This window comes from Limtongia smithiae (genome assembly GCF_038497785.1).
Source record: "Limtongia smithiae strain NRRL Y-17922 unplaced genomic scaffold V1518scaffold_4, whole genome shotgun sequence".
Taxonomy (NCBI): Eukaryota; Fungi; Ascomycota; class Lipomycetes; order Lipomycetales; family Lipomycetaceae; genus Limtongia; species Limtongia smithiae.
Window position 1 is genome coordinate 95,137 of NW_027117625.1, and position 26,826 is coordinate 121,962.

The 26,826-nt window shown below is 53.5% G+C and overlaps 11 protein-coding genes across 11 annotated transcripts; 8 read left to right on the forward strand and 3 right to left on the reverse strand.

The window, feature by feature from the left end:
- Window positions 1-468: 468 nt before the first annotated feature.
- On the forward strand, window positions 469-1,893 carry V1518DRAFT_414333 (uncharacterized protein). The gene is made up of 2 exons (XM_066903552.1): window positions 469-698; window positions 838-1,893. The coding sequence occupies exons 1-2, from the start codon at window positions 513-515 to the stop codon at window positions 1,678-1,680; spliced, it is 1,029 nt and encodes a 342-aa protein (XP_066760065.1). The 5' UTR covers window positions 469-512; the 3' UTR covers window positions 1,681-1,893.
- A 3,324-nt stretch (window positions 1,894-5,217) lies between these two features.
- On the forward strand, window positions 5,218-6,657 carry V1518DRAFT_372889 (histidine phosphatase superfamily; the record flags this gene model as incomplete). The annotated part of the gene is made up of 1 exon (XM_066901412.1): window positions 5,218-6,657. One exon carries the CDS (start codon window positions 5,218-5,220, stop codon window positions 6,655-6,657), a length of 1,440 nt encoding a protein of 479 aa, XP_066760066.1.
- A 24-nt stretch (window positions 6,658-6,681) lies between these two features.
- Window positions 6,682-7,773, reverse strand: V1518DRAFT_414340 (uncharacterized protein). The gene has a single exon (XM_066903553.1). The coding sequence runs from the start codon at window positions 7,690-7,692 to the stop codon at window positions 6,784-6,786; it is 909 nt and encodes a 302-aa protein (XP_066760067.1). The 5' UTR covers window positions 7,693-7,773; the 3' UTR covers window positions 6,682-6,783.
- Window positions 7,774-7,780: 7 nt separating this feature from the next.
- V1518DRAFT_414341 (HIT-like domain-containing protein) lies at window positions 7,781-8,583 on the forward strand. Its single transcript, XM_066903554.1, has 3 exons — window positions 7,781-7,884; window positions 7,947-8,206; window positions 8,270-8,583. Exons 1-3 carry the CDS (start codon window positions 7,842-7,844, stop codon window positions 8,414-8,416), a joined length of 450 nt encoding a protein of 149 aa, XP_066760068.1. The 5' UTR covers window positions 7,781-7,841; the 3' UTR covers window positions 8,417-8,583.
- On the reverse strand, window positions 8,406-9,445 carry V1518DRAFT_382402 (DASH complex subunit Dam1-domain-containing protein). Its single transcript, XM_066901661.1, has 2 exons — window positions 8,918-9,445; window positions 8,406-8,870 (listed from the first exon to the last, which is right to left on the reverse strand). Exons 1-2 carry the CDS (start codon window positions 9,249-9,251, stop codon window positions 8,470-8,472), a joined length of 735 nt encoding a protein of 244 aa, XP_066760069.1. The 5' UTR covers window positions 9,252-9,445; the 3' UTR covers window positions 8,406-8,469.
- A 148-nt stretch (window positions 9,446-9,593) lies between these two features.
- Window positions 9,594-11,294, forward strand: V1518DRAFT_414344 (CRAL-TRIO domain-containing protein). The gene has a single exon (XM_066903555.1). The coding sequence runs from the start codon at window positions 9,602-9,604 to the stop codon at window positions 11,138-11,140; it is 1,539 nt and encodes a 512-aa protein (XP_066760070.1). The 5' UTR covers window positions 9,594-9,601; the 3' UTR covers window positions 11,141-11,294.
- Window positions 11,129-12,671, reverse strand: V1518DRAFT_414346 (soluble NSF attachment protein). The gene is made up of 7 exons (XM_066903556.1): window positions 12,517-12,671; window positions 12,272-12,389; window positions 12,090-12,212; window positions 11,857-12,037; window positions 11,632-11,806; window positions 11,498-11,584; window positions 11,129-11,450 (listed from the first exon to the last, which is right to left on the reverse strand). The coding sequence occupies exons 1-7, from the start codon at window positions 12,544-12,546 to the stop codon at window positions 11,298-11,300; spliced, it is 867 nt and encodes a 288-aa protein (XP_066760071.1). The 5' UTR covers window positions 12,547-12,671; the 3' UTR covers window positions 11,129-11,297.
- A 72-nt stretch (window positions 12,672-12,743) lies between these two features.
- V1518DRAFT_414352 (RecF/RecN/SMC) lies at window positions 12,744-17,394 on the forward strand. The gene is made up of 5 exons (XM_066903557.1): window positions 12,744-13,548; window positions 13,598-13,789; window positions 13,840-14,352; window positions 14,401-16,621; window positions 16,676-17,394. Exons 1-5 carry the CDS (start codon window positions 12,787-12,789, stop codon window positions 17,311-17,313), a joined length of 4,326 nt encoding a protein of 1,441 aa, XP_066760072.1. The 5' UTR covers window positions 12,744-12,786; the 3' UTR covers window positions 17,314-17,394.
- Window positions 17,395-17,473: 79 nt separating this feature from the next.
- On the forward strand, window positions 17,474-20,339 carry V1518DRAFT_414355 (putative peptidase family-domain-containing protein). Its single transcript, XM_066903558.1, has 6 exons — window positions 17,474-18,805; window positions 18,859-19,053; window positions 19,113-19,177; window positions 19,226-19,858; window positions 19,918-20,008; window positions 20,066-20,339. Exons 1-6 carry the CDS (start codon window positions 17,531-17,533, stop codon window positions 20,120-20,122), a joined length of 2,316 nt encoding a protein of 771 aa, XP_066760073.1. The 5' UTR covers window positions 17,474-17,530; the 3' UTR covers window positions 20,123-20,339.
- A 951-nt stretch (window positions 20,340-21,290) lies between these two features.
- Window positions 21,291-22,574, forward strand: V1518DRAFT_222248 (uncharacterized protein). Its single transcript, XM_066900940.1, has 3 exons — window positions 21,291-21,515; window positions 21,569-21,609; window positions 21,661-22,574. The coding sequence occupies exons 1-3, from the start codon at window positions 21,385-21,387 to the stop codon at window positions 22,413-22,415; spliced, it is 927 nt and encodes a 308-aa protein (XP_066760074.1). The 5' UTR covers window positions 21,291-21,384; the 3' UTR covers window positions 22,416-22,574.
- A 2,195-nt stretch (window positions 22,575-24,769) lies between these two features.
- V1518DRAFT_414364 (uncharacterized protein) lies at window positions 24,770-26,639 on the forward strand. The gene has a single exon (XM_066903559.1). The coding sequence runs from the start codon at window positions 24,851-24,853 to the stop codon at window positions 26,456-26,458; it is 1,608 nt and encodes a 535-aa protein (XP_066760075.1). The 5' UTR covers window positions 24,770-24,850; the 3' UTR covers window positions 26,459-26,639.
- Window positions 26,640-26,826: the final 187 nt, after the last annotated feature.

Below are 26,826 nucleotides of genomic sequence, written 5' to 3' on the forward strand. Positions count from 1 at the left end.
TGAATCGCGTCTATCAACGACACAACCAATACGGCCAAAGCCTCAAATTACATCCACAGTATTCAGTTACACTTGCTAGATTTACGAGAAATTCTGGCAGTAACTGCCCAAGTCGACTAGAGTCGTAGCATTGCTGGAGCTTGGAAGCTGAGCATGTGAAACTAGTAAATCACCTAACCCTACACAGTGTAACTATAGCGGACCCTGCTCTATGAAGTACTCACCGCGTTAGTATGGCCGCTGAGGCTCTCCAGTCAGTACGCCGCTTCGTTGTTCAAGATTCAGCAGCAGCAAGTATGTACGCTCTAATGGCTATTCTACAGCAAGTGAGCATTCACAAACCATTATCTTACGCTGGCCGGGTCAGACGTCCTGCATCTCAGATTCCCACCCGCGCCGTCCGCATCTGACCCGGGTCAGGGTCTGCGGCTTGCGCCGGGACTCTTTCCTGCAACTCAACCTCACCGCCTCTCTATCTCCACCCACTCCATCTCCAACAACTCCTCCCCGCCATGTCCTCTATCGACAACGCGCGCAAGCGCGTTGCTTCTGTCATGGACCTACGTGCAGTGCTCAACGACGTTGACGAGGACCCATATGCCGCCAAGAAGTTCCACCCCTCGAGCGAGGCCGGAACGTACAGTACAGGCGCTGCTCCAGCGCCAGAGTATCTTATTGACCGGAAAAAGATCATAAAGGCGTGTTTCCTGGCTCTCTAGTGGTGTCTGCTGTGACGTCTTATGATCTGATCTGTATTTGTTTTGTTTTGTGTTTTTGTCATGCAGTTCGTCTCCCAGACTCGGTGTACCAAGTGCTAACCTGCCTCGATGCATGCAGGACCTGCGTCGGCAACTACGACACACCAACGCGCGCATATCCAAGATAGACAAGGAACTCGGAACACTCACAGAAGCGCACGGGGAGGTCATGCTGTACAACGAGTCCGTCGGCGACCGGATGCGCGTGCTCCTGACTGACCGCGCCGCGCTCGAGACCTCGACGAAGCAGGCTGAGAAGCGCATGGACCGCGCCGAGGCAGACGAAGCACGGTTACGCGCCGCGCTTGAGAAGCTCACAATCAAACACGACGCGGCAACCCGCACGCTGCGGGAGCAGGAGCAAGGCCGGCACGACAAGATTCGCGCGGAAGCGGCAGCGCTGGCTGAGCGCAGCGCAGAGCTTGCGGCGCAGAGCGCAGAGTTGCAGGCGCAGGTGGCACAGAAGGTCATTGCCGCAGAGGATATGCGGGTTGCATACCAGAGGGAGTCGACGCGCGCGGCAGAGATATGTCGCGAGGTGATGCAGGCGAACGAGGATGCCGCCAAGGTGGAGCCCAAGGCGACGCGGGACGGGATGAGGTTGCGGCTTGAGCAGCGGCATTTTCAGTTTGCAGCGCAGGACGATGCGCTTGATTTGCTCAAGCATCAGGTGCCGAATCTTGAAGATGCGATACGAAGGATCACGGCTGATCAGCAGCAACGACTTGCGAAGCTTGCGCCGCGGTCGACCACGTACTCTGCCCGTCGCACACGTAGTCCCGCACCCAGCACGCTCTCACGCGGGCACTCACCTGTTCCCGGCCAGAACAACAACGCTTCGGGACCGACATCCGGGGGCAGTTCAGGCACATCAAACGGCAGCTCGAACGGGCATTCGCTGCACCAAGCGCAGGCGGTGTAGTCAACTCACACGCTTATCTGTTTGTCTATTACGGCGTTCTGCTTCGTCATTGTTCTGGGGGTTTCGATGCATTTGTTGTGTGTGTACATATGCGCGCGATATGGAGGAGAGTGCGGCGTCGGGGTATATGAGCTTAGTTCACACATGTGAAATATACACGCCATGGTCCTCAGTCTTCGTGCGGTCGTCATTTCGCCCGCATTGTTAGCCAACCCCGCCCCAAACAACACCGTCCCCCGCGCTTACACGCCCTATGAATAGCAAGCTTCAATCTGGCGCCACACCTGCGGGAGTTGGACTTCCGTTCCTGGGTCTCGTCTACGTTCATTCCGGAGACGTAAGGCGTCAGGAGTTTAAGAGTCATGGGAAGTCACGAGCGCGGCTGGGGAAGTGAACCAGCCACCCGCACGGCCGCAACGCTGGGTATGTGACGTCATGCTCAGCACGCGCGTCGTCGCGGTTTGCTCGTGCGTTCTGCTATCGCCGGGATGTGTTCCCGCGGCAGGCGGCGGAAGCGATGGCGCGTAGATTTGAAGAGCGATGACGACGGAGCGGTGATAGGACGGGCGTGGGGGAGTGGATGAAAGACGTACCGTCATCGCTGAACCGGCCCTGAAGAGGTCACACGACGGCGCGTGCGCGTCCACTCGGCGTCGGTGGCGTACGCGTATTCCACACTCCGCGGACGGGATTAAGAGGCAGAGTGGCCGAGTAGTAGTACGCGGACTTATGCGCGGTGCATGTTCTGTTCTGTGTCCACTGCTGAGCTTATGCCGGAGGCGAGGATAGTCAGCCCGCCAGCCGAGGCGGTTGATCACCAATGTCAAGATCCGCACAGGCCGCCGGCGGTTGGAAACACGATGAGATCATAGCCAAACCGAGAAGCCACTCCGCACATCTTCACCACTTCCGCACTAATAAAGACCTCATGTCCCCGGGCCACCCGCCCTCGCCTCACGTCCTGCTTCCCTTCCCTGTCTCGCTTCCCCTTGCCCGTGCCCATCATGGTCACCTTTGACATCTTCTCCAGCAAAGCTACAAAGCAACGCATCGCCGCAGCCGCAGCCTCTAAATCCTCCTCAACTCCCCCAGCGCAAACTTTTCCTACTTCGGCGCTCACGCCCCTCACACCCACAGACACACTCTCCTCCACGGAGACCGCACAGGTCGAAGACGATGACGGCACCAGCATGACCAGGATCGCTGCCGCTCTGCAAGAGGTCGCTATCCGCGACAACGACGACGAAGACGATGACGTGTGCGAGGAGGACGGTGCTGAGCAATGTGGTTTGTACACTGCCGAGGCCATCGAGAAGGCGCAGCTCGAGTACACCAGGTATGCAAACCATGCATTCATTGTCGAGACAGACGATTGACTCGCGCAGAATTCTCTTTGCATACACGCAGCGTCAGCTAGACTACTCGCTTCAACACATCGGAAAGAAAGTGGTCTCAGTGACCAGCGTCGAGACGTGCTATGAACAGGAGCGGACTTAGGTTCGCCGCCACACACCAAAGAGGAATACCCGGATCGTCGAATGACCTTACTCTCGTTCTCTGTTGCGCGGGATTATGTCGTGTAGTCTCACCGCCGCCTATGGCGCGCAACGACGCATAGCATTCACCCACATGTAGTGCGGCGGCGATGAAGAATGAGAGCACCCGCTGCTCTGAGTGCACTTGACTCGCATGCTTGCTATGGCATAGCCATGTTCTATATATGTGGCAGTTTACACTTTTTTGGCGTTCGTTAGGATATCACGCGCCAGTGCGGACATGATTATGATACATTGTGCTTAGCAAATACATGAAATGACTATCTTGATATCCGTTCACACCGTGTTTGTTTACACTCTTTCCTCTTGTCGTTGTCGCCCCACTGAGGCTCTAGTTTATGATGCGTCGGGTATTCTCGGATTGTTCTTCCTCATTCGGTGTGCCGAGCACGATGCATATGCCACGAGGATGACAATGCGTGCTTATTTAGTCCTGAAGAAACTGCATGTGAGAACAGTGCATGGACACTGCGCTTCACCGGCTGCTGATTCATCTTCCCGCTTCTATGTGCTTGTGCAGGGGCATGTGGGACGGCTCGTCTCGGCCAAGGGCGCTGAGGACTAACACTTGGTTGTCAACCAATCATAGTTTATAATTAATGAAGATGGGTTCATTTTATAGGTATAGCTCTGTAGGAGGCCATTGTGTAAATCAGGCAATGGCGTGTACGCACTTTCCGTGTCCGATCAGCGCAGCAAGCAAACTCATCGCCTGTCAGGGATAAACTACACAAATCGAGAAATTGCATCCGGAGGACGTTTACATTCGGCCATCGCCGTCGCATTTGGCAGTCCGCCATGACATGCAGCTTACATGGTGCGTAAGATTGCGCTGACGACAACAGGCAGATCGTGTCCAGAAGCTTGAAAACCTAGCCGGCGGAGAGGCAGTCCCAGACAGGACTACGCCGAAGCGCATGACACAAAAATACGGACCATGCATGAGTCTTTATCCGATATGCGAGTAAAATAAGCTGTTCTTGGCGCTGTCAGGTAGTGTTTGCAGCGTGGCCATCGCGGCCTGGAGTTGGTGATGATGACGATGGAGCAGGGCATGCCTGAAAAGGCCTATGAGACCACGCCGCGGAGTGCACGTGTGCCGCGTACGACCACCTGTCTGTCCGTGCACTCCGTGCACTACGCCAGGTGTAATTCGCAAGACGGTGTGTGCTGGATCATGGGCGCGATTGCGATCGCTATGTTGCGACTGCTGCGGTCGAGCGCTACAAGAGGCTTGGGCGACCAGAGTCGGACTAGGCCACTTCTCTTTTTTTCAGAGCAAGGCAGATGACGCTCAATTCGACGACTGGCAGTCCGGCTAATTCGATTCGTCGATACGGACCGGCGCTAGTCGAGTTTGCTGGTCGTGGTATGCCAGGAGATCGAATCATGAACAGGACCCTGTCCTATTATGAAGCGTCTCCACGCCGCCACGTGCACCACCTTGCCAGTCTGCACTTTGCATCCGAGATCGCGACACCTCGCCGTTCAGTATTGACGTCTCGGTCTGATCTCTGTCTTGGCGTGTTCTTACTCGGTACTATGCGTACCTGATACCGTACCCGCAAAGTCTGGGTCTGTGCTGTTCTCTGTTCGGACTAATTGATACCAAGTCACGAAACACATGCGCCCCGTCGTTGGTTCTCAGCCTGGATCTATCTCTCGACCCGCGCCGGAGGCTTTGCTTGAACAGGACATGTAATTGAATTTAGACTCTACACTGCCATCTCCTGCAAGGTGTAATTAGCCGTCGCTGTGTGTGTTGCGGTTGCTGATTCGGAAGGGGACCTACTTGTGGACGAGCTCAGCAGCCAACGAGCCTCGCATGGACGCGCGCCTGAGCGACGGGCGTGCAGTGACGCTCCAACGACCACGCGCAGTAGACACGTCTATAAGAAGCTCCCGATCGCCGTCTCTGTGTGTTGTCGTTGTCACCTTTACAGCTTGTGCTCTCACGCTCTACTTCTCCTACACCACGATAATGCTCTCCACCCTCGCTGCCGTTCTGGCGAGCATCTCGCTCGCCTCCGCCGCGACCTCCAATACCTCCACCACCGCCACCTCGACCTTCGGCACCATCAAGCACTACCCCCCTCTTAGCAACGCGTTCAATGACCTCGACTCCGTGTTCAACGCGTCCTCTGGCACTAACGGCGGTTACTACAACACCTCCTTTGTGGCCGATGAGGATTACGGCGCATACAACTACTGCAATATGCCACATGTGCGGCCGCGCGAGTACGTCGTGCCGGAGGGATACGATCTGCAATACGTTGAGATTCTGCATCGACACCACAAGCGCACACCGTACGCGTCCAACACGTTCCCCAAGGAAGATATCGCGCTGTACTGCGATGACACGAAGATTTACTACTATGGCGCACCGAAGAACGGGGATGCTCATGCTGATATCTGGTGGAAGAATTACCAGGATGCGGCGAACCCGATGGCGTACTACGAGACCGGCTTTAACGGTTCGTGCCAATTCCCGCAGATCTCGAATGCTGGTCTTGCGGACTCAGAACAGCACGGTAAGGACGTGTGGGCGGTGTACGGTGACTTGCTCAAGTTCTTGCCTACCGAGTACGATGCGGCGACTATGCGCTACCGCGCGACGACGAATCAGATCACCTCCCAGGTTGCGGCAATGCTGGTCAAGGCGATGTATCCGGAGGTGAATGAGTTCAGCGTGTGGCAGCAGATCGCGGCGGTGGACTCGATGGAGCCGTCGTACACGTGCACTTTTGCCGACGATATTCGCGACGCGTACGAGGCGACGGATGAGTGGCAGGTACACTTGAACGAGTCGCAGGAATTGTTCGACACGCTTGACGGCATCTCCGGCGTGGATCCGACGTCCTCGGGATGGCACAGCTGGTTCGATCACTACTTTGACAACCTCTCCTCGCGTACTTGCCACCAGCTTCCCCTGCCCTGCAACGTGACCGATCCTACCTCGTGCATCACAGAGGCGGACGCGGAACAGGTCTTCCGCATCGGCGACTACGAGTACAACTACATCTTCCGACAGGCCGCCAACTCCACGCTTTACTCAGCCACCCACTACGGCGCGTTTATCGCTGAGATCCAGTCGCGCATCAAGGGCAAGATCGCAGGCTCCGAGCCGACCATCTACCGCCACAATATCGGCCACGATGGCTCCGTGTCCCCACTTCTAGGCGCCCTACAAGTGCAGTACCTCCGCTGGCCGGGTATGGGTTCCGAGGTGATTTTCGAGCTCTGGCGCAAGGAGAATGTGGGTGGATACTACATCCGTGTGCTCTACGGCGGCCAGCCAGTTGTAACCAACACGCCTATGGGCACCCTGGATATGATCCCCGTTGAGACGTTCTTGGAGTACACCGAGAGCCTTGTGGGGGAGAACGGCGAGCTCGTGTACCAGTACTGCACGTCCTCGTAGAGGAGCGGGAGTTAAAAGTTGGGTTCGGCTTTGCACTACTAATATTTAATACTTTGTCTTTGTTGAACTTGTTATAAAGTGAAGTGATCAATGAATTTCCATGCACCAAACGCCTAAACAAAACAATCAACGCCGCCTTAACTTATACGCTCTAGGTATCTCAACCAACACATCCCGTCCAAACCGCTTCAAATGCCGCGCGACATCCGCATCCGAAATCTCGAAAAGCGGCGTTCCCCCATCATCACGTGGCATAACATACTGCACAACGCGGTCATATTCACCCAGCGTACGGAACGGGCTATTCAGAAAACAGCGTAATTCGTGAAGCAACAATGACGCGTGCCGACGCGTGAGGTGATCGGAAAGTATACCCAGTGCGAACGACGCGCCGCGTTGAGATTGTACGTCCACGAGACGGAGGAGGGAGCAGATGTACGTTGTGAGGAACTCGATTTCGCGCGACGTTGTGCCTACAGACGCTACTGTCATCGTCTGAGTTGGTGTATGGGCGGCGCTGAATGCGGTGTGTAAGAATGGAAACACCGCAAGTTCACGCCGCAGAAACGAACGTGCGCGGGATTGTAACGCCGCCGAGGCGCGGAAGCGCGCGGGTGTGAGTAAGTTGCGCATGCGTGTGTGTTCATTGCGACCGAGGTGGCATGCGCGGAGACCATTGCGGTAGACGAAGCGACGGCGGTTTAATGCTGTTTCATAGGCTTTCTCTAATGCTGTCGGCAGCACCGGGCGCCTAGTCCGCGAAGACGACCTCGGCGTTGATGTAGATGGCGGCACAGAGGGAAGGAAGACGCTTTGTGGTATTGATACGGTGGTATCACCCCCGGAGTGTTCAAATGCGAGGGATGCCACCACGCACTTGCAGAGCGGACATGATTTGTCGGCGGAGACGTCGAGCCAGTGCCATATACATGGCAGATGCCATGCATGGCGACACGGGAGTGTGAGCGCGCGTTTGGTGTCGTCGAGGGGGGTGAGGCAAATCGCGCAGTCAACTATCAGCGGGGGCTCACGCATATTCACCGTGTTGTTGCTGAGGGGAGGGCGGTGGCGATGTGTAGAATGGTGTGGTGTGTGGGGTATGCTCGTGATCGCGAATGTTTGCGGAGGGGCACTTTGGATTATCATTGCGCTTCCAAGTTTCACTGCAGAACCCCAGTACAACAATGTCGTCCTCCGCGTCTTGCCTCTTCTGCCGCATCATCAAAGGTACTCACTCTCTTCATCTTCACAGCAAGACCTGAACCATCCTGACACAGTGACACTCGCAGGTGAGATTCCGTCGTTCAAGGTCTACGAAACTTCCAAAGTCTACGCGTTCCTCGATATCGGTCCTACCGCAGAGGGACACACCCTCGTGATCCCCAAATATCACGGCCGTTTCTTACAAGACATCCCGGATGATTATCTCGCTGAGATCGCACCTGCCGCAAAAAAAATTGCGATCGCGCTTGGCGCGGTCAAGGACGCGCCCTTCGATGCGAAGTTTCAGTATAACATCTTGCAGAACAACGGGCCGTCTGCGCATCAGGTGAGTTCAAGTTGGGATACCGAGCGGAGAAGGGCATGATGGGAGCAGGGCTGATAAATGTAGGTTATCGAACATGTACATTTCCATGTCATGCCAAAGCCGTCCGAGGATGAAGGGTTGATCGTGGGATGGCCGGGCAAGGCGACGGATATGGACAAGTTGAAGGATTTGCACGCGAAACTAGTCGACAGCATCGCCAAGCTGGAATAGCCGTACCGGCGCCGGATTTGTTTTACTTAACTCTATTGAAAAGTACGTGGCGTTTATCGAAATCGCGCGCGGGAAGCGGTCGGGATTGAGCGCGTGGTGTTGCCAAACGCAGTGGACACTGTTGAAGCCGTCGTACCCTGCGCGCCTGTCCTTGGTGTGGAAGCTGTGGCGCTTGTGATCTTTGATTTCGCGACGTTACTCTTTGTCGCAGTCGCAGTCGCAGTCGCAGCCGTTGCGCGCCGGCTTTTCGCTGTAGTCGTAGTCGTAACCGTACTCGACGCGGGGCGTCGTGATGAGGCAGCACTAGACCTTGTCGCGACTTGCCGAGCGTTGGCGGGTGGTTTGGATCGTGGTGATGTAGTGGTGGTGCTAGCGGTGGTGGCGGCTGGAATGGCGGAGTTGGCGGTGCGTGGAGATGTAAATGTGGTGCTTGTCGAGAGCGCATTCATTTCGGCTGTGCATGTTAGCGGATGTACATCTCGTGGTAAACACGGCACGTACTAATAATCATCTCCTGCTCATTGAGCCGTGTAAACGATTCCGCTGTGGGAGCCTCTTGAAAATCAACACACCACGCATTAACTTCCAGCCCATATAAGAAGGCAGCAAAGCTCTCAGAGAATCGTGCGAGGTTCTCGTGCATAAGGTCGAGGTACTGGAAGTTTGTGTCGAGGTCTGCAAGGCTGTCGCTGAGCTCGGAGAGTTTTGGACGGAGTACGTCGAGGGGGAGTTGAGTGGACTGGCCGAAGGAGGAGGAAAGTGGGTTTGGGCGAGAGACGGAGCGGCGGAGAGGAGTTGTGGGTCGGGATGCACGGCGGGAGCGGTGGGCAGACATTGTAGGACGGGGACCAGTTGGTGGTGATGAGGGTGATGGAGGAGGAGAACGCGTTTGTTTACGTGTTGGGAGTTGCCCGACGCGCTTCACGACCCAGCAGAACCCACCGCCAGCACCGCCTTCCGCGCTTCCTTTTCCTTTGTCAACGACACGTAGATAAAGAAGTACAATCGACCTACAAGCAATTGACCAGTTGCCACAAGTGTAGACGGAGTGGTCACGATGTCGCGTGCCGGCACACATGCGCATATGTAACGCGCATATGGCACAAACGCACCGCAGTTAACCACTTGCGCCAGGACATCGCGGCCAAACGCCGCCTCGGTCCTTCACGAACCCCGTTCGCGTTCATGAGCCGGTTCCGCGCCTTCTTCAAGCCGTCCTCCTCGCTTCGTATCGGCCTCCGCGCCGCGCCGGTCCTTCTCTTCGTCTCCGCAAACTCCAATATCCCCTCCGCCGACCTCCATCCGCCCCCATTCGTACGTCTCTACCGCGACGTACTTGCATACCCGCCCTCGCCCTACTTCATCGCGCTATATCCACCCTTCGACATGCCGGCTGACCCCGCACCTGGCCGTCCCGGCAATCTCACACCCGAGCAGGAGGCAAAGCTCAAGGAGCTCTGGGTGCTCACAATGCGCACCTTCGGCGTTGCCGTGCCCCCTACGCTGCAGGACGCCGCCGCTGCCGCCGCCCCCGCGCTGACCGCGGTGAAGTCAGCAAACGGCTCCATCAACCGCACCGACTCCGTCGCCACCGCTGCTACCGACGAGAAGAAGAAGAAGCGTTTTGGTGTGTTTCGCAAGAAAGACAAGGAGGACAAGAAAGAGAAGGCGCTCAAGCCAACCACATCGACCTTGTCCAGCCCCACAATCGGCCTTGAAGAAGACGACAATGACAAATACGGCCAGTCCAAGCAATTCAAGACCGCGCTCGCGGAGATGTCTCCCGACGAACTACGTGTGGCCTTCTGGAGCATGGTGAAAGCCGACCACCCCGATGGGCTACTGCTACGCTTCCTACGCGCGCGCAAGTGGGACGTCAAGCGCGCCCTCGTCATGATGGTCTCTACAATGCACTGGCGGCTTAAAGAGATGGACGTCGAGTCGATTGTCTTCCGCGGCGAAGGCGCGGCGTTGGCTGAGCACGATGAAGATTTTATGAAACAGATTCGGCTCGGGAAGTCCTACCTGCACGGCACCGACAAGACCGGCAGGCCGATATGTACCGTACGCGCGCGTCTGCACCGCCAGGGGGATCAGTCCGAGGACGCGTTAAATCGGTATACCATCTACGTTATGGAGACCGCGCGCATGTGTCTCAAGGACCCCGTTGACACCGCGACAGTGCTGTTCGACCTCAGCGATTTTTCCCTCGCAAACATGGACTACGCGCCAGTCAAGTTCATGATCAAGTGCTTTGAAGCGCACTACCCGGAAAGTCTCGGCGTTTGCATCGTGTATAAAGCACCTTGGATCTTCCAGGGCGTGTGGAAAATCGTGCGCGGGTGGCTCGATCCTGTTGTGGCGACCAAAATCAACTTTGCAAGCAACATCGACGACCTCTCCAAATTCATCCACAGAGAACACGTCTGGAAAGAGCTGGGCGGGCCTGTCGACTGGGAGTATAAGTTCATAGAACCCATCCCGGGCGAGGACGCGTTGCTCAAAGACGAAGCCACTCGCGAGAAGCTGCTAGAGAACCGCGCAAAGATCGTGCGCGAGTTCGAAGACGCGACCTGGCAGTGGATATACTCCTCCGCTACAGAGCCGCGGCAGGCGCGCCACGACATCGCGAAGCGGTTGCGCACAGATTACATCGCCCTCGACCCCTACATGCGTGCACGCACCGTCTATGACAGGACCGACTACATCAATCTCGTGGCGTAATCTCTTTTTTTAGCGTACTTGTCTTGGTTGGTTTAGCGCATGTAATTTAGACTCTGCCCGGTTGAATGGTGCATTCAGAAAAAATAACGAAAAACACCAATAAAAGCAAACAAGATTTATACAAGCTTCCAGTGTGTAAATAAAATCAAATCCTCGTTTACAAAATATTGTCATCCTCTTCCTGTATCGACTTCTTGATGCGCAGCAGTATAGTCGTCTTCCACTTGTCTAGTTTAGAGAACTGGTCGAACTGGAACACCTTGTCCGTGAACCGTTCCTGGTCGCCGTCTTCGACAGCGGCTATGACATCCTGGCCGGCTTAGCGTGGGCACGGGCAAAGGGAATGAGGGAACTTACGACTAGAAGGTTGTATTCACGAGTTTGAACGAATGTAGGATCCAGCTCCGCGTACTCCTCGACCGCCCGCTTCGCCGACACAATATCCTATGATGTCAGTATATCCACCAGTTTGAGAGAACCGATAAGCGTACCTTGTTTGCAATGTGGCATAATCCCGCCTTGAAAAAGTAATCCTTCATACTCCACCGGGTCAGATTATTTCCCAAGCTCGCCCGCGCGACTTGTTCGTATTTCGCGATTGCGCGAGGATAATCTTCTTGCAGTGCCGCGATTTCTCCGACCTTCAACCACGCCTTGTTGGCAAGTCTGCGGAAGTTAGCTGTCTGTCTGAAGAGAAGGTGTGCGCCGGGACATACGCATCGGCCTGGTCGTTGGAGAGCCACTCGCCCGCCTCGTCGTAGGCATCCATGGCCCGCGGCATATCATTCAGCTCGGTCTCGTAGAGTGTAGCGAGATCCTGCTTATACGTGGCCGCGCGGCGGAATTGGCCACGCGAAGTGAACAATGTGATGGCTTGAATAAGCAAGCGTCCGGCCTCTGCACAGAAACTATCAATATGCGAAGAGGAAGAATGGTATGTAATACGCACCCTCTGGATCGACTTTCCTGAACGCCTTGTAAGCGTCTATGTAGGTACTTGCCGCCTCGTCCTTGGATTCAGATTTCAGCTGCATCTGCGCGGCCTTTTCAAATGCCTTCCCTGCATTTATCACTGCACACCACACTTAGCAATTCCTTCCCAATACACTGCATGCGTGCGGTTATACGTACTGTCCTTCTCAAGCCTGAACGCATTGGCAGCTTCGATGTACATGTCTCCTGCATCCTCGAATCGCGAGCTGCTGGCAAAAAACCCAAAAGGGCCCGTTGCCGTCGCTTTCCTATCCGCCTGGGGTTATCAGTCAGCACTGTGTCGTTGCGCGTGTGCGTAGAGCATGCATTTCGGTTTGCAGTGTGCCGGACAACATATAGCACTGTGCTGTGACGACCTCGTCTGATGGGAAATAGAAACCAACCTTTGCTAGCAGGTCAGCGGCTTTCGACATCTTGTCTCTGCAGTGTATTCTAGACGCCTATGGAGGGTATATCCAGTGAGCGGAGGGTAGGGAACTGGTGGAGTACGATGTCGAGCTGGTTTATGTTGGCTCAGATCGTCGAAGCCGCTGTCAGCGATGGGGTTTCGTGTCGCGTTGTCGTGGCAACAAAAATGTTGATCTCCCAGCGCGTCTCTGCAAGGCCATCGCACGAATCTCGAACGCGCGAATTTACGCCAGATCAGTAGCGCAATGCCTCCTAGACGGTCCACTGCGTCAGCACGGTCTTCAACTGCATCTGCTGCGCCCAAAGCGCCGGCCACGCGGCGCATATCCTCTCGCATCTCGGCGGCGAAGACGCCAGTCGCTGCGTTCGCCGTCGTCGCCCCTACCGCGCGACGCTCACAAGCGAACCGCCGTGACGACGAGGATGACGATGACGATGACGATGAGGATGATGACGACGAATTGGAGAGCCTAGCATCCTATGCTACACGCTCCTCTATCCCACCGGGCAGTGCCGCGTCAATGTCTCCCGAGAACACGCTGCAATACCGACACAGCAACACCAGTACCCTGCAATTTCCGTCCCCCAGCACCGATATGCGGCAATCTTTACATCAGCTCACTCTCCGCTCTGCCGAGAAACCCGCAAGCAACATCGAGAACTCCATGCTCATGTCTTCGCCCTCCCTGGGGAGGAAGAAGGCCTCGCGTGCGAACAGTAACACGCCGCGAGTGGTTCGCAAGGAGCCGTTTGCGGATATAAGCCCGTCGAAGCAGAATTTAACGGTTGTCTCACTTGATCCGGTGGCTCAAAAGGAGTTAGTGAAGACAACTGTGGGGGAGGTGGAGATTGCGCCTGACACACCGAAGCCGGCGGTATTAACAATGTCTGAGGATGCGGAAATCGTGGAGCCGCAGGGTCCTGTTAAGCGACTTACGATCTCGAATCTGGTGTTGAATGATTTCAAATCTTACGCCGGACGTCAGGAAATCGGACCATTTCATAGCGTACGATCACGTATCTCTTTGACCGCGTGCAATGCTAATAGTGGTCTAGTCGTTTTCAGCTGTCGTTGGTCCGAACGGTTCTGGAAAATCAAATGTTATCGACTCCTTGCTGTTCGTGTTTGGTTTTCGAGCAAACAAGATGCGACAATCAAAGATTTCCGCGTTGATTCACAACTCTGCTGCGCATCCGGATTGTATCTCGTGCTCCGTCGAGGTGCATTTCCAGGACGTCATTGACAATGTATGATTTCATTGTGCACCTGTTTGATTATGGAACTAAATGCATGCTAGCCTGATGGAACGACAACAGTCGTGCCCGACTCCAAACTCGTCGTTGCGCGCCGCGCCTTCAAAAACAACTCGTCCAAGTACACCATCAATGACTGCGACAGTAACTTCAACGAAGTCACCACACTCCTCCGCGAGCGCGGCATCGATCTCGATCACAAGCGCTTTCTCATCCTACAAGGCGAAGTCGAGAGTATCGCACTCATGAAACCCAAGGCACAGAATGAGAACGACGATGGATTACTCGAGTATCTGGAGGATATTATTGGTACGACCAAGTACAAGAAACTGATCGAGGAGTCCTCGCAGGAGGTGGACGCGTTGAATGAGTTGTGTCATGAGAAGAATGAGCGGCTTGAGATTGTGCGCAAAGAGAAGAACCATCTAGAGGACGCGCGGACGGCGGCGTTGGCATATATCCGCAATTTCAACGATCTTGCGTTGAAGAAATCCGCGCTTTATCAGATATATATCACGACCAGCAAACAGAATATCGAGATCACCAAGGAAGTTGTAGTAAGTATTTATCCATTTGCATATTCAAGACTACGCTAACACTCGCAGACCGAATTCACCGCGGAGCTGGAGAAGGAGCTCGCAACGAACCAGGGAAACCAGGACGAAATCGAAGCACTTAATGCAACCTACATCGCCGCTGCAAAAGACCTCGAAGCCTACCAAACGCAATTCAGAGCCGCCAATAAGACACAAGCCAAGCACGAGCGCGACGTTGTGCAACTCACCGAGAAAAAGAAGCATATCGATGCGAAGAAGGATAAACTTATCAAGACCATGGCTGCGTCGAAGTTATCTGAGTCCAGCTCTGCGAGCTGGATGTCTAAATTTGACGAGGAGATCGTTAAGCTTAATCGCGAGATTCAGAAGTTCGAAAGTAGTATGGCGACCGAAGAGACGAAGCTTGAAGAGATTAAGGAGAGTCTCGAGGGTAAGACTAAAGGGATTTCTGAGGAAATTGAGGTGAAGAAAAAAGCGCTGGAGCCATGGAACGAGAAAATCAACAAGAAAAAGTCAGAGCTAGAAGTCGCAAAAAGCGAGCTCAAGATCTTTGTCGACAAATTTGAAGCCGGACGACAGGCGATTTCTGAAGCTGAGGAGAAGGTCAGTGGTATCAAGAATGACGGCCGCGCGAAGGAGCAAGAGCTGGAGACATTAAGAGCGGAATTGAGTCACATCGAGGAGCAGATTCGACTTGGCGAGGTTGATTGCAGAAACGCAACCGCAGTGCTGGAGAATTCGCGAGAGGAATTAGCGATCTTGCGGCAGAAGACGCAAGAAGCACGGACACAGTTCAATTCATCAAAGAGCCAGAGTCATGTTTTGAAGAGTTTGATGCATCTTGAGGAGACTGGACGGGTTTCGGGATTCCATGGGCGGTTGGGAAATCTCGGCGTGATTGATGAGCAGTTTGATATTGCGATTTCAACCGCGTGTCCTTCGCTGAACAATCTTGTCGTTGAGAATGTCGAAACCGGACAGGAATGTATTAACTACCTGCGGAAGAACAATCTTGGTCGCGCTAATTTTATTCTTCTGGACAAGCTTCCACCGCGTAATTTGTCCGCCATTCAGACGCCGGAGAATGTGCCGCGATTATTCGATCTTGTACGTCCGAAGGAGGAGAAGTTTGCGCCAGCATTCTATTCCGTGCTGCAGGATACCCTCGTCGCCAAGGACCTCGCGCAAGCCAACCGGATCGCGTTTGGTGGTAAGAAGCGATGGCGCGTGGTCACGCTCGACGGCAAGCTTATTGACATGTCCGGCACTATGAGCGGTGGCGGCACGCGCGTGGTCAAGGGGCTTATGAAGAGCGTTGTGAGCGACGGGATATCTGAGAGCGCATTGAAAAAGATTGAAGATCAGTGCGCGCAGCGCGAGGGCGCGTTTGAGCAGGAGCAGGCGCGGGTGAATACGATGGTCGACGCGCTTAAGGATCTGAAGAAGCGGAAGCCGAAGGTGGATGTCATGGTGTCAAAAGTGGAGCTTGAGATACAGGCGCTCGGTGCGACTTTGATTGATGCGCGCAAGATGCTAAAGGAGTTGGAGGCCGAGGTGAGGTCGAGCTCGTCGAACGAGAAATCGACGGTCAACGAACTTGAGAAGAAGATCGCGACAATCGAGGTGGGACTTGAACAGTTACGTGGACGAACGGCGAAGATCGAGGAGGAGATTTCGGAGCTTGAGGAGCGGATCATGGAGATCGGCGGGGTGCAACTGCGGATTCAGAAGTCGAAAGTCGATGGAATCAAGCAGCAGATCGAGATTCGCGGTGAACAGATTTCGCATGCCGAGATGAGCAAGGTGAAGGCTGAAAAGGAGGCAGCGAAGCAGAGTAAGGCTGCGGTGTCGGCGCAGAAGGAGCTTGATGAGATTGATGCTGAAGCAGCTGGCGTTCAGCGCGATCTTGAGGACGCGGCGGCAGCGGCGCGCGAGCTTGAGAAGGCGACGTCTAAGGCGACATTTGAGCTTGAAGAACGACAAGACCAGCTTAAGGAGATCAAGGGACAGTTGGACGACCGCACGAAGGAGATTAATAAGTTTCGTAAAGTCGAGATGGAGCTGCGGAATAAGATCGAGACGCATGAGAAGGAAATTCGGGAGAATCAGAAGCGACTGCGGCATTGGACGGAGAAGCTTGCCGCGCTTACATTGCACAATTCGACCGGTGAAGAGGAGGAGGATGCGGTGCAGTTTGTCGTACTAAGCGAGGATGAGTTGGATGCGATGGATCAGGACGAATTGAAGGCCGAGATCGTCGAGCTTGAGGGTATGTTTTGGGAGGGTTGGAGAGATGATGAGAGCGTGCTAACGCTGTCTGCAGAAAACACGGGGAAGGCGCATGTGGATCTGACGGTGCTGGAGGAGTACAGTCGGCGAGAGAAAGAGTTCGCGACGCGGGACGCGGATTTGAAGTCTGTGATTGAGCGCCGCGACAGCGTGAAGGCGCGGTACGAAGACCTGCGAAGACGACGACTTGACGAGTTCATGGCCGGATTCAGCCAGATCTCGTTGAAGCTAAAGGAGATGTACCAGATGATCACGATGGGCGGCAATGCGGAGCTGGAGCTTGTTGACAGTCTCGACCCATTTTCGGAGGGTATCCTGTTTAGCGTAATGCCGCCAAAGAAAAGCTGGAAAAACATCTCGAACGTGTCTGGCGGCGAAAAGACGCTGAGTTCGCTTGCGCTCGTGTTTGCACTGCATCATTTTAAGCCCACGCCGCTGTACGTGATGGATGAGATCGACGCGGCGCTGGATTTCAGGAACGTATCGATCGTGGCGAATTACATTAAGGAGCGCACGAAGAATGCGCAGTTTATTGTGATCTCGCTTCGGAACAATATGTTTGAGCTCGCGAAGCAGTTGGTGGGGATTTACAAGGTGAATCATATGACGAAAAGCATCACGATTCAGAATCGCGAGCTGCAGGAGGTGATCAGTGGACAAGGTAGTAGCTAGGTGGTATAAGATAGTGTACGATAGAATATGGAAGTCCTCAGATACCGCTTGGAGAATACATGTAGTGGACGGCGATGGAAATTGTGCTGGGAGCAGAACGCCGCGCGCGGCGTGTTGACCAAGTTCGTGACTAGTGGCTGTGGCTCGCCGGAAGCCGTACAGGACCACCCGTAACGACAAATTCGAACACAACAACAACGCGTACGCGCATCCCGCAATGGGTTTGCTCTCCCGCAAAGATAAGACCGACGGCAGCAGGCAGCAGTCCTCCTCCGCATCGTCATCGTCCTCGTCCTCCTCGCTCTCCACCGCTGCCGCGCCGTCGCCCGCCGCGTCACCGTCCACACAACAGCAGCAACCCCCGTCCCGGCACTCCACCATGGCGCGACCGCCGTCGGCGACAGTGCCATTCCTGCCACAGTACACCCAGGTCATGCCCGCTCCGCAGGGCTTAGTGATGACAACGACCACGTATGTGCCGACGTCTACCGCTGCAAGTCCGCTCCCGCCGCGACCGAACGCGCAAACACGCCCATCGTCCGGCGTGACGGCAACGACAAGCACTGGCAACGTGACGATTCTACCCCCGCCGGTGACGGCGCAGCTGCGAAACCCGTTCGCGCCGATGTTTTTTAACGTGTCGAGCGACTCGCAGGTGTATCAGCATGTGCTACTCGTCCATGGGCGCGCGGGGCCACAGGATATGGTGTTCAACTCGACCGTCACGGTGTACCACCATCTGAACGAATTCCCACCGCAGACATTTCCGGTATCGGATGGATATTTCAAGGCACTGGTACACTTGGTCCCGGGACCGAATGATCTTAGTTTTACGTTCTTGCCAACCCCGGCGATGGGCGGGGCAGCAGTGTCAACGCCGTTGACGCTGAATTACACGCCACTATTACAGAATGCGCCGCTACATCTTGCTATTTTGGTGGCGAGAGATAGTGATCTACGGTACGATGCACCGCAGCGGAAAATCGAAAAGGAAGGAAACGGCTTGGAAACCGCAATCCGTAAGCTGCGCATGGCCGGGTACCTATGGCAGGCATACACGGGCGAGCAGATGCACCGGAACGGTATGGGCCGGCGAACGTTTCGGTTAGACGAGGAGTGGGGGGTGGACAGCTTAAGCCGGAACGACGCTGCGTCGCGGATGACAGCGAAGATCACAATTCTTCGGAGCGACAAGACAATGGCGGAGCTGCGGGACGCGGATATTGCGCAGCAGAACAAGAATGCGCGGAATGCAGGGAAACTGTTTGAGTACACGCTTGATGCGATACGGAGTCATGGACCGCCGTTTCAGTCGACGCCGACCGGGCAGGAGACCCACGTCGCGGTGTTGATTTTGGATGCAAAGTGGGACGGGGAGCTGATCCGGGGACATGCGGCGCTGGGAGGTGGGTCGGGGCATATCAAGCTTGCGATCTTTGGCAGCCATTTGATACATAGTTGGCCGACGTGCTTTGAGCAAGTCGTTCCTTGTGTGCGTTTTGCTACCTCGGTTCATATGAAGTCAAATGCTAACGTGATCAACAGTTTACCGACGCAACGCGGTTGAACATCAAGGAAGTTGCAGACGACTGCGGCGACACCGCAATCAGCTTCAAGGCAGCAAATATCGGAATCGGTGCATTCATGCACGAGGTCGGACACTTGTTGGGGTGTCCACACCAGTCATCTGGGATCATGCTGAGGGGGTATACCACGCTGAATCGGAGTTTCTGCACCAGGGTAGGGTGATTTGTCTACGGTGTAAAGTGGAATATGGATGAAGTGGCTAATAGATGCAGGAACCACGGATTGACGACAATGTGCCAACACTGTGTTTACCGAGAGACGAGTGCCAATGGCATCGGTGAGTAGTGAATGGTAGTACCATTGCGAGACATGACTAACGTGACAGGCTGGATTTACTGCGGTTTCGGTGTCATCCCATGTTCCGGTTCCCCCAGGAGGCGATCGTGCCAGCAGTCAAGCCGGCGCTGTATCCGGTTGAAAATGGCGCCATCGTGACAACGACGACGGGTATCTACCTAATTGAGATTCACTGCGGCGGGCAGTGCCGGGCTCACATGGAGTACCCTGAAGGCCCACAGAAAGAAGTTTTTCTGTTTGAGGAAGATATACGATCGCTCCTGCCAGTAAAGTACCAGAACGTGCAAAGGAAAGTTAATTTGGAGATCCTCGGACTAGGTGAGCAACAGCTGTCAATCAGCAATTTCTCCGAGGTGGTGGCGAAGTCACGGTCGACGGTGGGCAGCCAGCCGGTGTTTGACAGCATCTGCGAGGATTACAATGCCGAGGGTGCGACGAGCATGAGAGTTTTGTTTAGAAAGATCACACGGATCAGAATATACCATGGCAGCGCTGTGGATGGGCTAGAATTTTTCTTTGATAGCGGCTCAGCGATTTGCGGGAGTCGCGGCGGGTCGACTTCAGATTTCAATCTCGAACCGTCGGAAAAGGTGGTTGGCTTACACCTGCGTTCAGGTGCGTGGGTGGACGCTGTACAGATAATTACGAACATTCGCCGAAGGTATGATTTCTTACTCCTCTTTTTACGTATTCTGAGGAGTCGCTGATGCGTTTATCTAGTGCTGTTTACGGCAAGGTGAGCGGCGGTCGGCCGGCCGATCTGATTCCGCCGGCGGGCTACACTATTATCGGCGTGCACGGTAAAGTCCAGGTATTTCTGACGCCTTCTTTCAGTTTTTCCCCTCCCGTGCTAACAGCTGGTCAACAGGGTTGGCTGGTTCGCCTTGGAATCATCTACGCAAACGACATGCATGTGCGCGCATAAACCATGATGTTTGTACGGTCGGCGCGTGCGGTAAGTCAGGCTTGCGCGCCGGTTCTTGGCAAGCCTTGGCAGAAAAAAGAATAGATCGCGCTGTTGATAGCGGCTGTGTTGGTCGGTCAGAGTTGATGAATGGGACATGTTGACTATCGATCGCGATCGCTGGGAAGGGGCTGGGACGCATTTTGCTAGCGCTTGAAAATAATACTGGTGAACACTATGTGCGTATGAGTGATCTCGGTGATTTCGTGCGCGGACGGATTGCTGGCCGGGATCGCGAACGGCCGAATCACGGCTTGAAAAGTGCGTAGTCGGAGGGTTGGAGGAACACGTGGGCGGCGTAACGCGGAGACTCGGCTATACACTTACCGAAGATTGGCTCAGGATCTGAAGAGGCTACGCGGAAACTAGAACTGTGTGGTACTGCTAGGTACCGGTACCTTCAGGGCGGAGTGTGTGTGAGCAGGTGGGGGCCGACCAGGATTCAGGAGCCGTGTGCGGCTCCGGCGGAGGGCTTGGACCCTGAGCACCGGTGATCCTCGCCCGGCCAACCAACCAACCACACCCTCCATTCGCATCACGAGGGTCGTCACTGTAACCACCGTCCGGCCCAGTCCGTCCCCGCACCGTCCACTTTACCGTCCTCATCGTTATACTCGTCATATGCTCCTTAGCCAGCCTCGGCTGTTAGTACTCTATCTGCACCGCCGACGCTTGCTCCACCACCGCTCACCGTCACTACCGTCCTGAAAGGCTTACTATTGCGCTGTCTATCTCGCTGCAAACCGCACTCGTCAGCGCCAAGAGATCTGTCAACTGCTCCTTGCTTGCTGCGGCGTGTATCACCTTGCAAATTGCTGTCATCGTCATTTGCTCTCCTGCTGTCAAGTCCGCAATCTACCTGTCATCTTGCTCGCGCTGTTGCACGTTTTCTCTGATCCCTGCTTTCGACGACCACCACGACGAGACCGTGCCGCCCGATTGCGTGCGTTCCGGATCGTATTTCCAAAAGCGAGCACGAGAGCGCTAGTTGCAGTGACCGAAATAGATCGTGGTCCCATTCGAGCTCGGTGCATTGTCTTCCTGCGGGACTGATCTCGGCCGGGGCGGTCGCTGAGCTCTATCAAGTCTTCCAAGTTTTGCTGAACCGGCCGGGCAGTCCTATTATATATACCCGCCAACTGCCCCTTTCCTTCCCCTTGCTAGATGTGCCACATTCCTCCTTTCCTCTTCTAACTCCTTAGCGCACCTCCTTGCAGGAAACTATGAAGTTCCAGCTTTCTGCCGCAGCTGCCGTCGCGGCACTTGTGTCCACGGCCTCTGCGATCCCTATCGCTACCCAGATGCTTTCTCTCACTGGATCCATTGGCACCCAGTACACCTCGGATATCACTCGGTATGTACTCAAGGGCGGCAATGACAGTACTTGATTGCTAACTCTTGGCGCAGCAACATCTTCACCAAGAAGATTCACTCTCACAATGACTACTGTATGTTCACATGTTTTCGATGCACTAGTACGCGCTAACGTTGATATTCAGGGCGCGATATCCCCCTCTACACCGCTCTGTCCAAGGGTGTCACCTCTGTTGAGGCTGATGTCTGGCACTACGACGGCGACGATACGCTATATGTCGGGCACCACACCGCCGCGCTCAACGCCGAGCGTACCTTCTCGTCGCTCTACATCGACCCGCTTGTTGAGATCTTGACTGCCAACAACCCCAACAACACCTTCACCGCCTCGCAGACTACCCCCAACGGCGTGTTCGATACGGACTCTACCGCGACTCTGTACCTGTTTGTTGACGTCAAGACCAACGGCACGCTCACCTGGCCCTACGTCATCTCCGCGCTCGAGCCTCTGCGCGCGAAGGGCTGGTTGTCCACCTACAACGGCACTGCAATCACCTCAGGCCCTATTACCGTCATTGGCACCGGCAACACCCCCTACGACTTTGTCTTCGCTCAGACCGAGCGTGACTACTTCTACGACGGGCCCATCCTTACCCTCAGCAACCAGACTGCGTATCCGCCCACCCTCAACCCTATTGCGTCGGGCGACTTTATGACCGCCATCGGTGGCACCGTCGAGCCCACTGGCCTCAACTCCACCCAGCTCGCCACCATCATTGAGCTCATCCAAACCGCCCACAATTACGGCATCAAGACCCGCTTCTGGGACGTCCCATGGTGGCCTGTTGTCACCCGCGACATCCTCTGGAGACAGCTCATCAACGCTGGCTCGGACTTCCTCAATGCTGACGACCTTGACCTCGCGTCTACCTTTTATTAGACGGCGATGAGCGCTACAGGAATTTTTGCAGAACGGAAACTAAAATTGAAAATGGGTGGCTAATGAAGGCGGTTTAAGATTGTGCAGCTAATATAGTGAGTTAATATGAATAGTGTAACTTCATGATCAGTTCTTCGGATGTAATGCCGGCATGACGCGTAAGATAGTTTTGTGTGAGCGATAGAAGCACGAACGACGAATACGATAACGAGATGCTCCAATGCTTTACTTCTCATGATAGCCGAGAGCGATAAAGCGTATGCGCGAAGATGACGTATCTCTTTCGTTTAGTGCTGCTGGCATACTTGTGACTTGGTGATGTATCTCGTCGTCACAGCCCACTCTATATTCCCCAGCTGTGCATGTATGCACAATTGCGCAGTTATTGTCAACTTGACCGATTCACACGCGCGAATAGAAGATCAGAAGAGCAAGGACGAAACAACATCGTTGCTGGCTCTACGAAAGTTTAATCAAATAAGCCGCACAGCCGCTTGAGGTTGGTGGGCAGCAGGATATATGATATCCGATATCCGAGTGTGCCATGGTGCCGTGTCGCAGTGTCCGTCAGCATATTTTTTGAAGCAACAGAGAGGATCGCACTCGACCGACATTGTTATCTAGAGCGCATGCTGTTGTACACATGACCGCTTAGCGCTAGAAAGAGTCGTGAAAGTGGGAGTACTGGTGTTTCTTCGTCGCTGGTTGATGGCCGAGTCGTGACGATTTTTGATTGATGACTTAGCTACGTCATAGCGCACATCATATATTGGAGTCGCAGTCTCACAGATTGAATTAGACAGTCGCGCTTAGCGAAGCATCTACTAGCAAACGTACGCGTCGTTTAACTGTTCTCTCGTTTTTTTGCAGCAATCATCAATTAGTACAAGGCGCGTGCTGACAAAATTCGCACTGCCACCGGCGCGCGGACGCTCGGTCCCGTGATATCATGCAAGCGAAATCGGCCGCGCTAACTAAATATAGTCTTAGTAGCAGCTAAATTAACGCGCTAGTCCTTACAAAGAATGGTGACTGCGGCTGTGTTGAAATGCGTTTGCGGGGTTTAGCGTCGTCCTTGGTGGCCCCTGAGCCTCTAAAAGTGAGACTTTCGTGTGCTCGTTGCTTCGTATTCTTCATTTGCGTGCAACGAAAAGCGCGGCGTGAATAGGACGACACAGCCTCTCATTTGTCGCGGAAATTTCCATAGGTCTGTTTTAGCCAGGGAAGAGCTCGTCATAGGCTCATGGCGAAATCTTGTGCTTAATTCTGGACGTCCAGGTATATAAACAGCGTAATAACCCGTGCTATTCTACGCCTTCTTATCCCTGCTCTCATCACGCTTCAAGCATTCAACAGCTTCTCAACTGCCTATTCCTCGGCTATCAGTTTAATTCTCCTATACCGCCATGTCTGCCGCTGTTCTTGCTCTACTAGTGTTTGGTGGCTACAAGCTCGTCTCCTACACCAAGCGCCGCATTGACGACAAGACCAACAGCAAGAGCCAGATGCTCATTGACCCCGACGATGATACTCAGCTGCACATCAAGAAATATAAGTACGAGCCAGAGAACTGCGGTAACTACCTCCGCTGGACCGACGAGAGCGCTCGTGACCAATATGCGCTCAGCGTGAACATGTTTGAGAGCGGCAGGTGGACGGAGCGGCGCAAATTTCATCGCACGCGGTATTGCTGCGAGATTCCCACATTGCAGGCTGATCAGGATATCGTTAAAGTATTGTGATTCGTTTGGTCGCGCCCATGGAAGGACGATCGAGATATGAGATTGGATTCAGTGTATTGTTTCTGAATGTGGCAAGAATTTTGGCTGAGATAGCTGTGCAGGTTAGTTGTCAATTAGTTAATTACACTCGATAATCATCACTTTTGTAACAATTGTAGCTGAGGTCCCATGGAGATTCGTTACGGACGAGTTTGCGAGATACTTGCCCGCTTGGAATAAAGATGATTCAATATCGGGCCAATATGGTAGCTTCGGACAAGAACTGCGAACGCCTTTCATATCAACAGTGCTGCAGGGAAATTAATCAGGTTGTTGATAAAATTTCGTTACATACAGAAGATGTACCGACTTTCGATGAGTTAACTTCCGTGAATTTTGTAAACCACTACGTGCACGGCAGCAGTGTGGGAGTTGGGTGTGGGCTTTCTGACACGATGAGCACAGAGCTTATTCTATCTTCGACCGCCAATATACATAAATGTATCATGTAAAAGTAATTTGTTTACTCTTAAAATATTAGGATACATGAGTGGTCGGTAAATTTGTAAATCACGTGCAAGGGACGGCGTGGTTGCATGTGTACGCGAGCGTTCTACGTACGCCAAATACAATGTCGTACGCAAGCATTCTGGCCCTTTCCTCAGCCTCTGCCGCCGTATTATCAGCCCGCCGTCCCCCCGATTACGAATTTTAATGGCAAAGACATCATATACGTCGACAGAGTTTTCCCCGTCGTCTCTGTCACGAAATCTGGCGTTTGGTGGTCTAGTTTTCACATATATAGTGGGGGTAGCGTTCATATGTGCTGGGATTGCGATTACAGTGAAGCCTCGAGTAGAATACCAAATGACTTCGGCCGCTCGAGAAGTTATTGCGCTCTTCATCAGTTTTGTCGTGTTTATTTGCAATGAGAGTGTCGGGTTTATTCACTCCACGGCACTGAAATGGGACCTGCTGAACGAAAATCGCCTTGAGTTCAACTCAAATTTGCGCTTCATTCAGCATTCCTCAAAGTCTTGGCCGAATGGTATCATATTCAATTTCATCTATGCGATCGCATTTGCGTTGTCTTATTCTGCTGCTCCAGTTTTTTTTGCGTCGTATTTTAAGATCAACTCCGAATTATTTTCGATGAGTTATGACGAAGCTACATCTTCGGGCGACGCAGACACCGTCACGACTCTCCAGGTTTTCAGTGCATCTGCAGCGTATTTACTGGGTGTATCGTTTCTGATTCAAGCGATAATATCTACCGTGTGTCTACGAATATCAAAAATTGGAACATGGAACGCGAGTGCTCTGGCGACGGCAAGAGTTGCCTGCACTCTGGGGCACATCTCACGGCAAGAAGGACGATGCATGGTATCAGTCAGTGGTTCTCGGAAATCAGGAGCCAGAAATTCGGAATATGCGTTTCCGAAGCAGTTACCTTTCTTACGGACGCGAGGCCAGACGAAATTAACATTTTGCGTAATAGTGCTTGTTTTAATGGGCCTAGTAAGCGGCACTATTGGCATGTTTGCGCGTTGTGGTATGGATTATGTGCAGTGGACATTTATCGCTCCGGCACCTACGTATATGAGCTACTACAACAAAGGTATATTGACGGTCGCTTTTCGCATCTATGACGATAATGATGATGATATTTTGTCTGAATCTGATGCATTTGTGGCGATATGGGTAGTTACGTGTACGCAATTGGTAATTGCAATGGGCATTCATTGTGCAGAACTGCACGTGTTATCATACCGCGATGAGATGATCTGGCGACAGTTAGCATCTAAGAAGGGAAGCAGTCCGAACTACAGCGTGCTATTTGGCACCGTTAAGTACTGGCCCGCGCTAATTCTCAGTTTATATAAACCGATTTTTCACTGGTTGTACGGCATGGCGATGTACGTAGACTATCAATACGGCTTGTTGTTGAATCCGCCGCAATTTCTCACTGTCTCGATTTTTTGGCTCTTTCTGGTCGTCTTTATTGCAATCGTGTCGAGTTTGAAATTTAAAGGACCTCTCCCGGCGACGTATGGACACCTACAAACTATTGCAAATATCATCGACGTCTGGGAACCACGAATGTATTGGGGTCACAAGTCAGTTGAGGAACTTTGGGACAGTGGATCCGATATCTATGATGACGACATGGACAAAATCACGATTTATGATAGTGAGGCTTCATTCGACGAGGCGAAATCACAGTACACAGAGCATAAGAGTCCGGATAAAATCGGACACGCGGGAACAAGCCATATCTTCAATTTGGTAGATGTCATCAGCTTTGACTACCCGTACAAGTAGTTTTATCAATCGTCGCCTTCATACTTATTGAATAGGTCCTGAATTTCATTGCTTATTACCTCGCTAGCTATAGGAACTGTATAAAATTAATCAAGTGATCTGCGGCAGGGATTCAGCTGCGACTAGATGTTCCACTGGATTACTTAGTGCATTGTGCTAGAGATTGAAATATAAATTTCTCAATGGTTTCATAACCCGAAGCTTGCTTGTACTCCCTTCTGGCATCAACTAGAGTGTGATGTTTATGGACGAAGCTACGTGCATCGATGAGTGATGAGCATGACGCCGTGTACTACTGCTGCAGAGCTACACCGCAGAGCAGTCCAGAGCTCCATGAAATATGTACATATGTTCGCGTGAACTAGGAT

What these genes read in the sequence shown, in the direction of transcription:
- V1518DRAFT_382402 (XM_066901661.1), bottom strand. Translation starts at nt 9,251, where the DNA reads ATGTCTGCCCACCGCTCCCGCCGTGCATCCCGACCCACAACTCCTCTC. An exon ending in TGAGCAGGAGATGATTATTA is followed by an intron (nt 8,871 to 8,917) that starts GTACGTGCCGTG and finishes TAACATGCACAG; the next exon opens with CCGAAATGAATGCGCTCTCG.
- V1518DRAFT_414355 (XM_066903558.1), top strand. Translation starts at nt 17,531, where the DNA reads ATGGGTTTGCTCTCCCGCAAAGATAAGACCGACGGCAGCAGGCAGCAG. An exon ending in ATCGGAGTTTCTGCACCAGG is followed by an intron (nt 19,054 to 19,112) that starts GTAGGGTGATTT and finishes TAATAGATGCAG; the next exon opens with GAACCACGGATTGACGACAA. An exon ending in ATTACGAACATTCGCCGAAG is followed by an intron (nt 19,859 to 19,917) that starts GTATGATTTCTT and finishes GCGTTTATCTAG; the next exon opens with TGCTGTTTACGGCAAGGTGA.
- V1518DRAFT_414344 (XM_066903555.1), top strand. Translation starts at nt 9,602, where the DNA reads ATGAGCCGGTTCCGCGCCTTCTTCAAGCCGTCCTCCTCGCTTCGTATC.
- V1518DRAFT_414333 (XM_066903552.1), top strand. Translation starts at nt 513, where the DNA reads ATGTCCTCTATCGACAACGCGCGCAAGCGCGTTGCTTCTGTCATGGAC. An exon ending in ACCGGAAAAAGATCATAAAG is followed by an intron (nt 699 to 837) that starts GCGTGTTTCCTG and finishes CGATGCATGCAG; the next exon opens with GACCTGCGTCGGCAACTACG.
- V1518DRAFT_414341 (XM_066903554.1), top strand. Translation starts at nt 7,842, where the DNA reads ATGTCGTCCTCCGCGTCTTGCCTCTTCTGCCGCATCATCAAAG. An exon ending in CTTCTGCCGCATCATCAAAG is followed by an intron (nt 7,885 to 7,946) that starts GTACTCACTCTC and finishes TGACACTCGCAG; the next exon opens with GTGAGATTCCGTCGTTCAAG. An exon ending in ACGGGCCGTCTGCGCATCAG is followed by an intron (nt 8,207 to 8,269) that starts GTGAGTTCAAGT and finishes TGATAAATGTAG; the next exon opens with GTTATCGAACATGTACATTT.
- V1518DRAFT_414352 (XM_066903557.1), top strand. Translation starts at nt 12,787, where the DNA reads ATGCCTCCTAGACGGTCCACTGCGTCAGCACGGTCTTCAACTGCATCT. An exon ending in TCCAGGACGTCATTGACAAT is followed by an intron (nt 13,790 to 13,839) that starts GTATGATTTCAT and finishes AATGCATGCTAG; the next exon opens with CCTGATGGAACGACAACAGT. An exon ending in AGATCACCAAGGAAGTTGTA is followed by an intron (nt 14,353 to 14,400) that starts GTAAGTATTTAT and finishes TAACACTCGCAG; the next exon opens with ACCGAATTCACCGCGGAGCT.
- V1518DRAFT_414364 (XM_066903559.1), top strand. Translation starts at nt 24,851, where the DNA reads ATGGCAAAGACATCATATACGTCGACAGAGTTTTCCCCGTCGTCTCTG.
- V1518DRAFT_414340 (XM_066903553.1), bottom strand. Translation starts at nt 7,692, where the DNA reads ATGCGTGAGCCCCCGCTGATAGTTGACTGCGCGATTTGCCTCACCCCC.
- V1518DRAFT_414346 (XM_066903556.1), bottom strand. Translation starts at nt 12,546, where the DNA reads ATGTCGAAAGCCGCTGACCTGCTAGCAAAG. An exon ending in GTTCAGGCTTGAGAAGGACA is followed by an intron (nt 12,213 to 12,271) that starts GTACGTATAACC and finishes TGTGGTGTGCAG; the next exon opens with TGATAAATGCAGGGAAGGCA. An exon ending in TCCAACGACCAGGCCGATGC is followed by an intron (nt 11,807 to 11,856) that starts GTATGTCCCGGC and finishes TAACTTCCGCAG; the next exon opens with ACTTGCCAACAAGGCGTGGT.
- V1518DRAFT_222248 (XM_066900940.1), top strand. Translation starts at nt 21,385, where the DNA reads ATGAAGTTCCAGCTTTCTGCCGCAGCTGCCGTCGCGGCACTTGTGTCC. An exon ending in TACACCTCGGATATCACTCG is followed by an intron (nt 21,516 to 21,568) that starts GTATGTACTCAA and finishes CTCTTGGCGCAG; the next exon opens with CAACATCTTCACCAAGAAGA. An exon ending in TCACTCTCACAATGACTACT is followed by an intron (nt 21,610 to 21,660) that starts GTATGTTCACAT and finishes GTTGATATTCAG; the next exon opens with GGCGCGATATCCCCCTCTAC.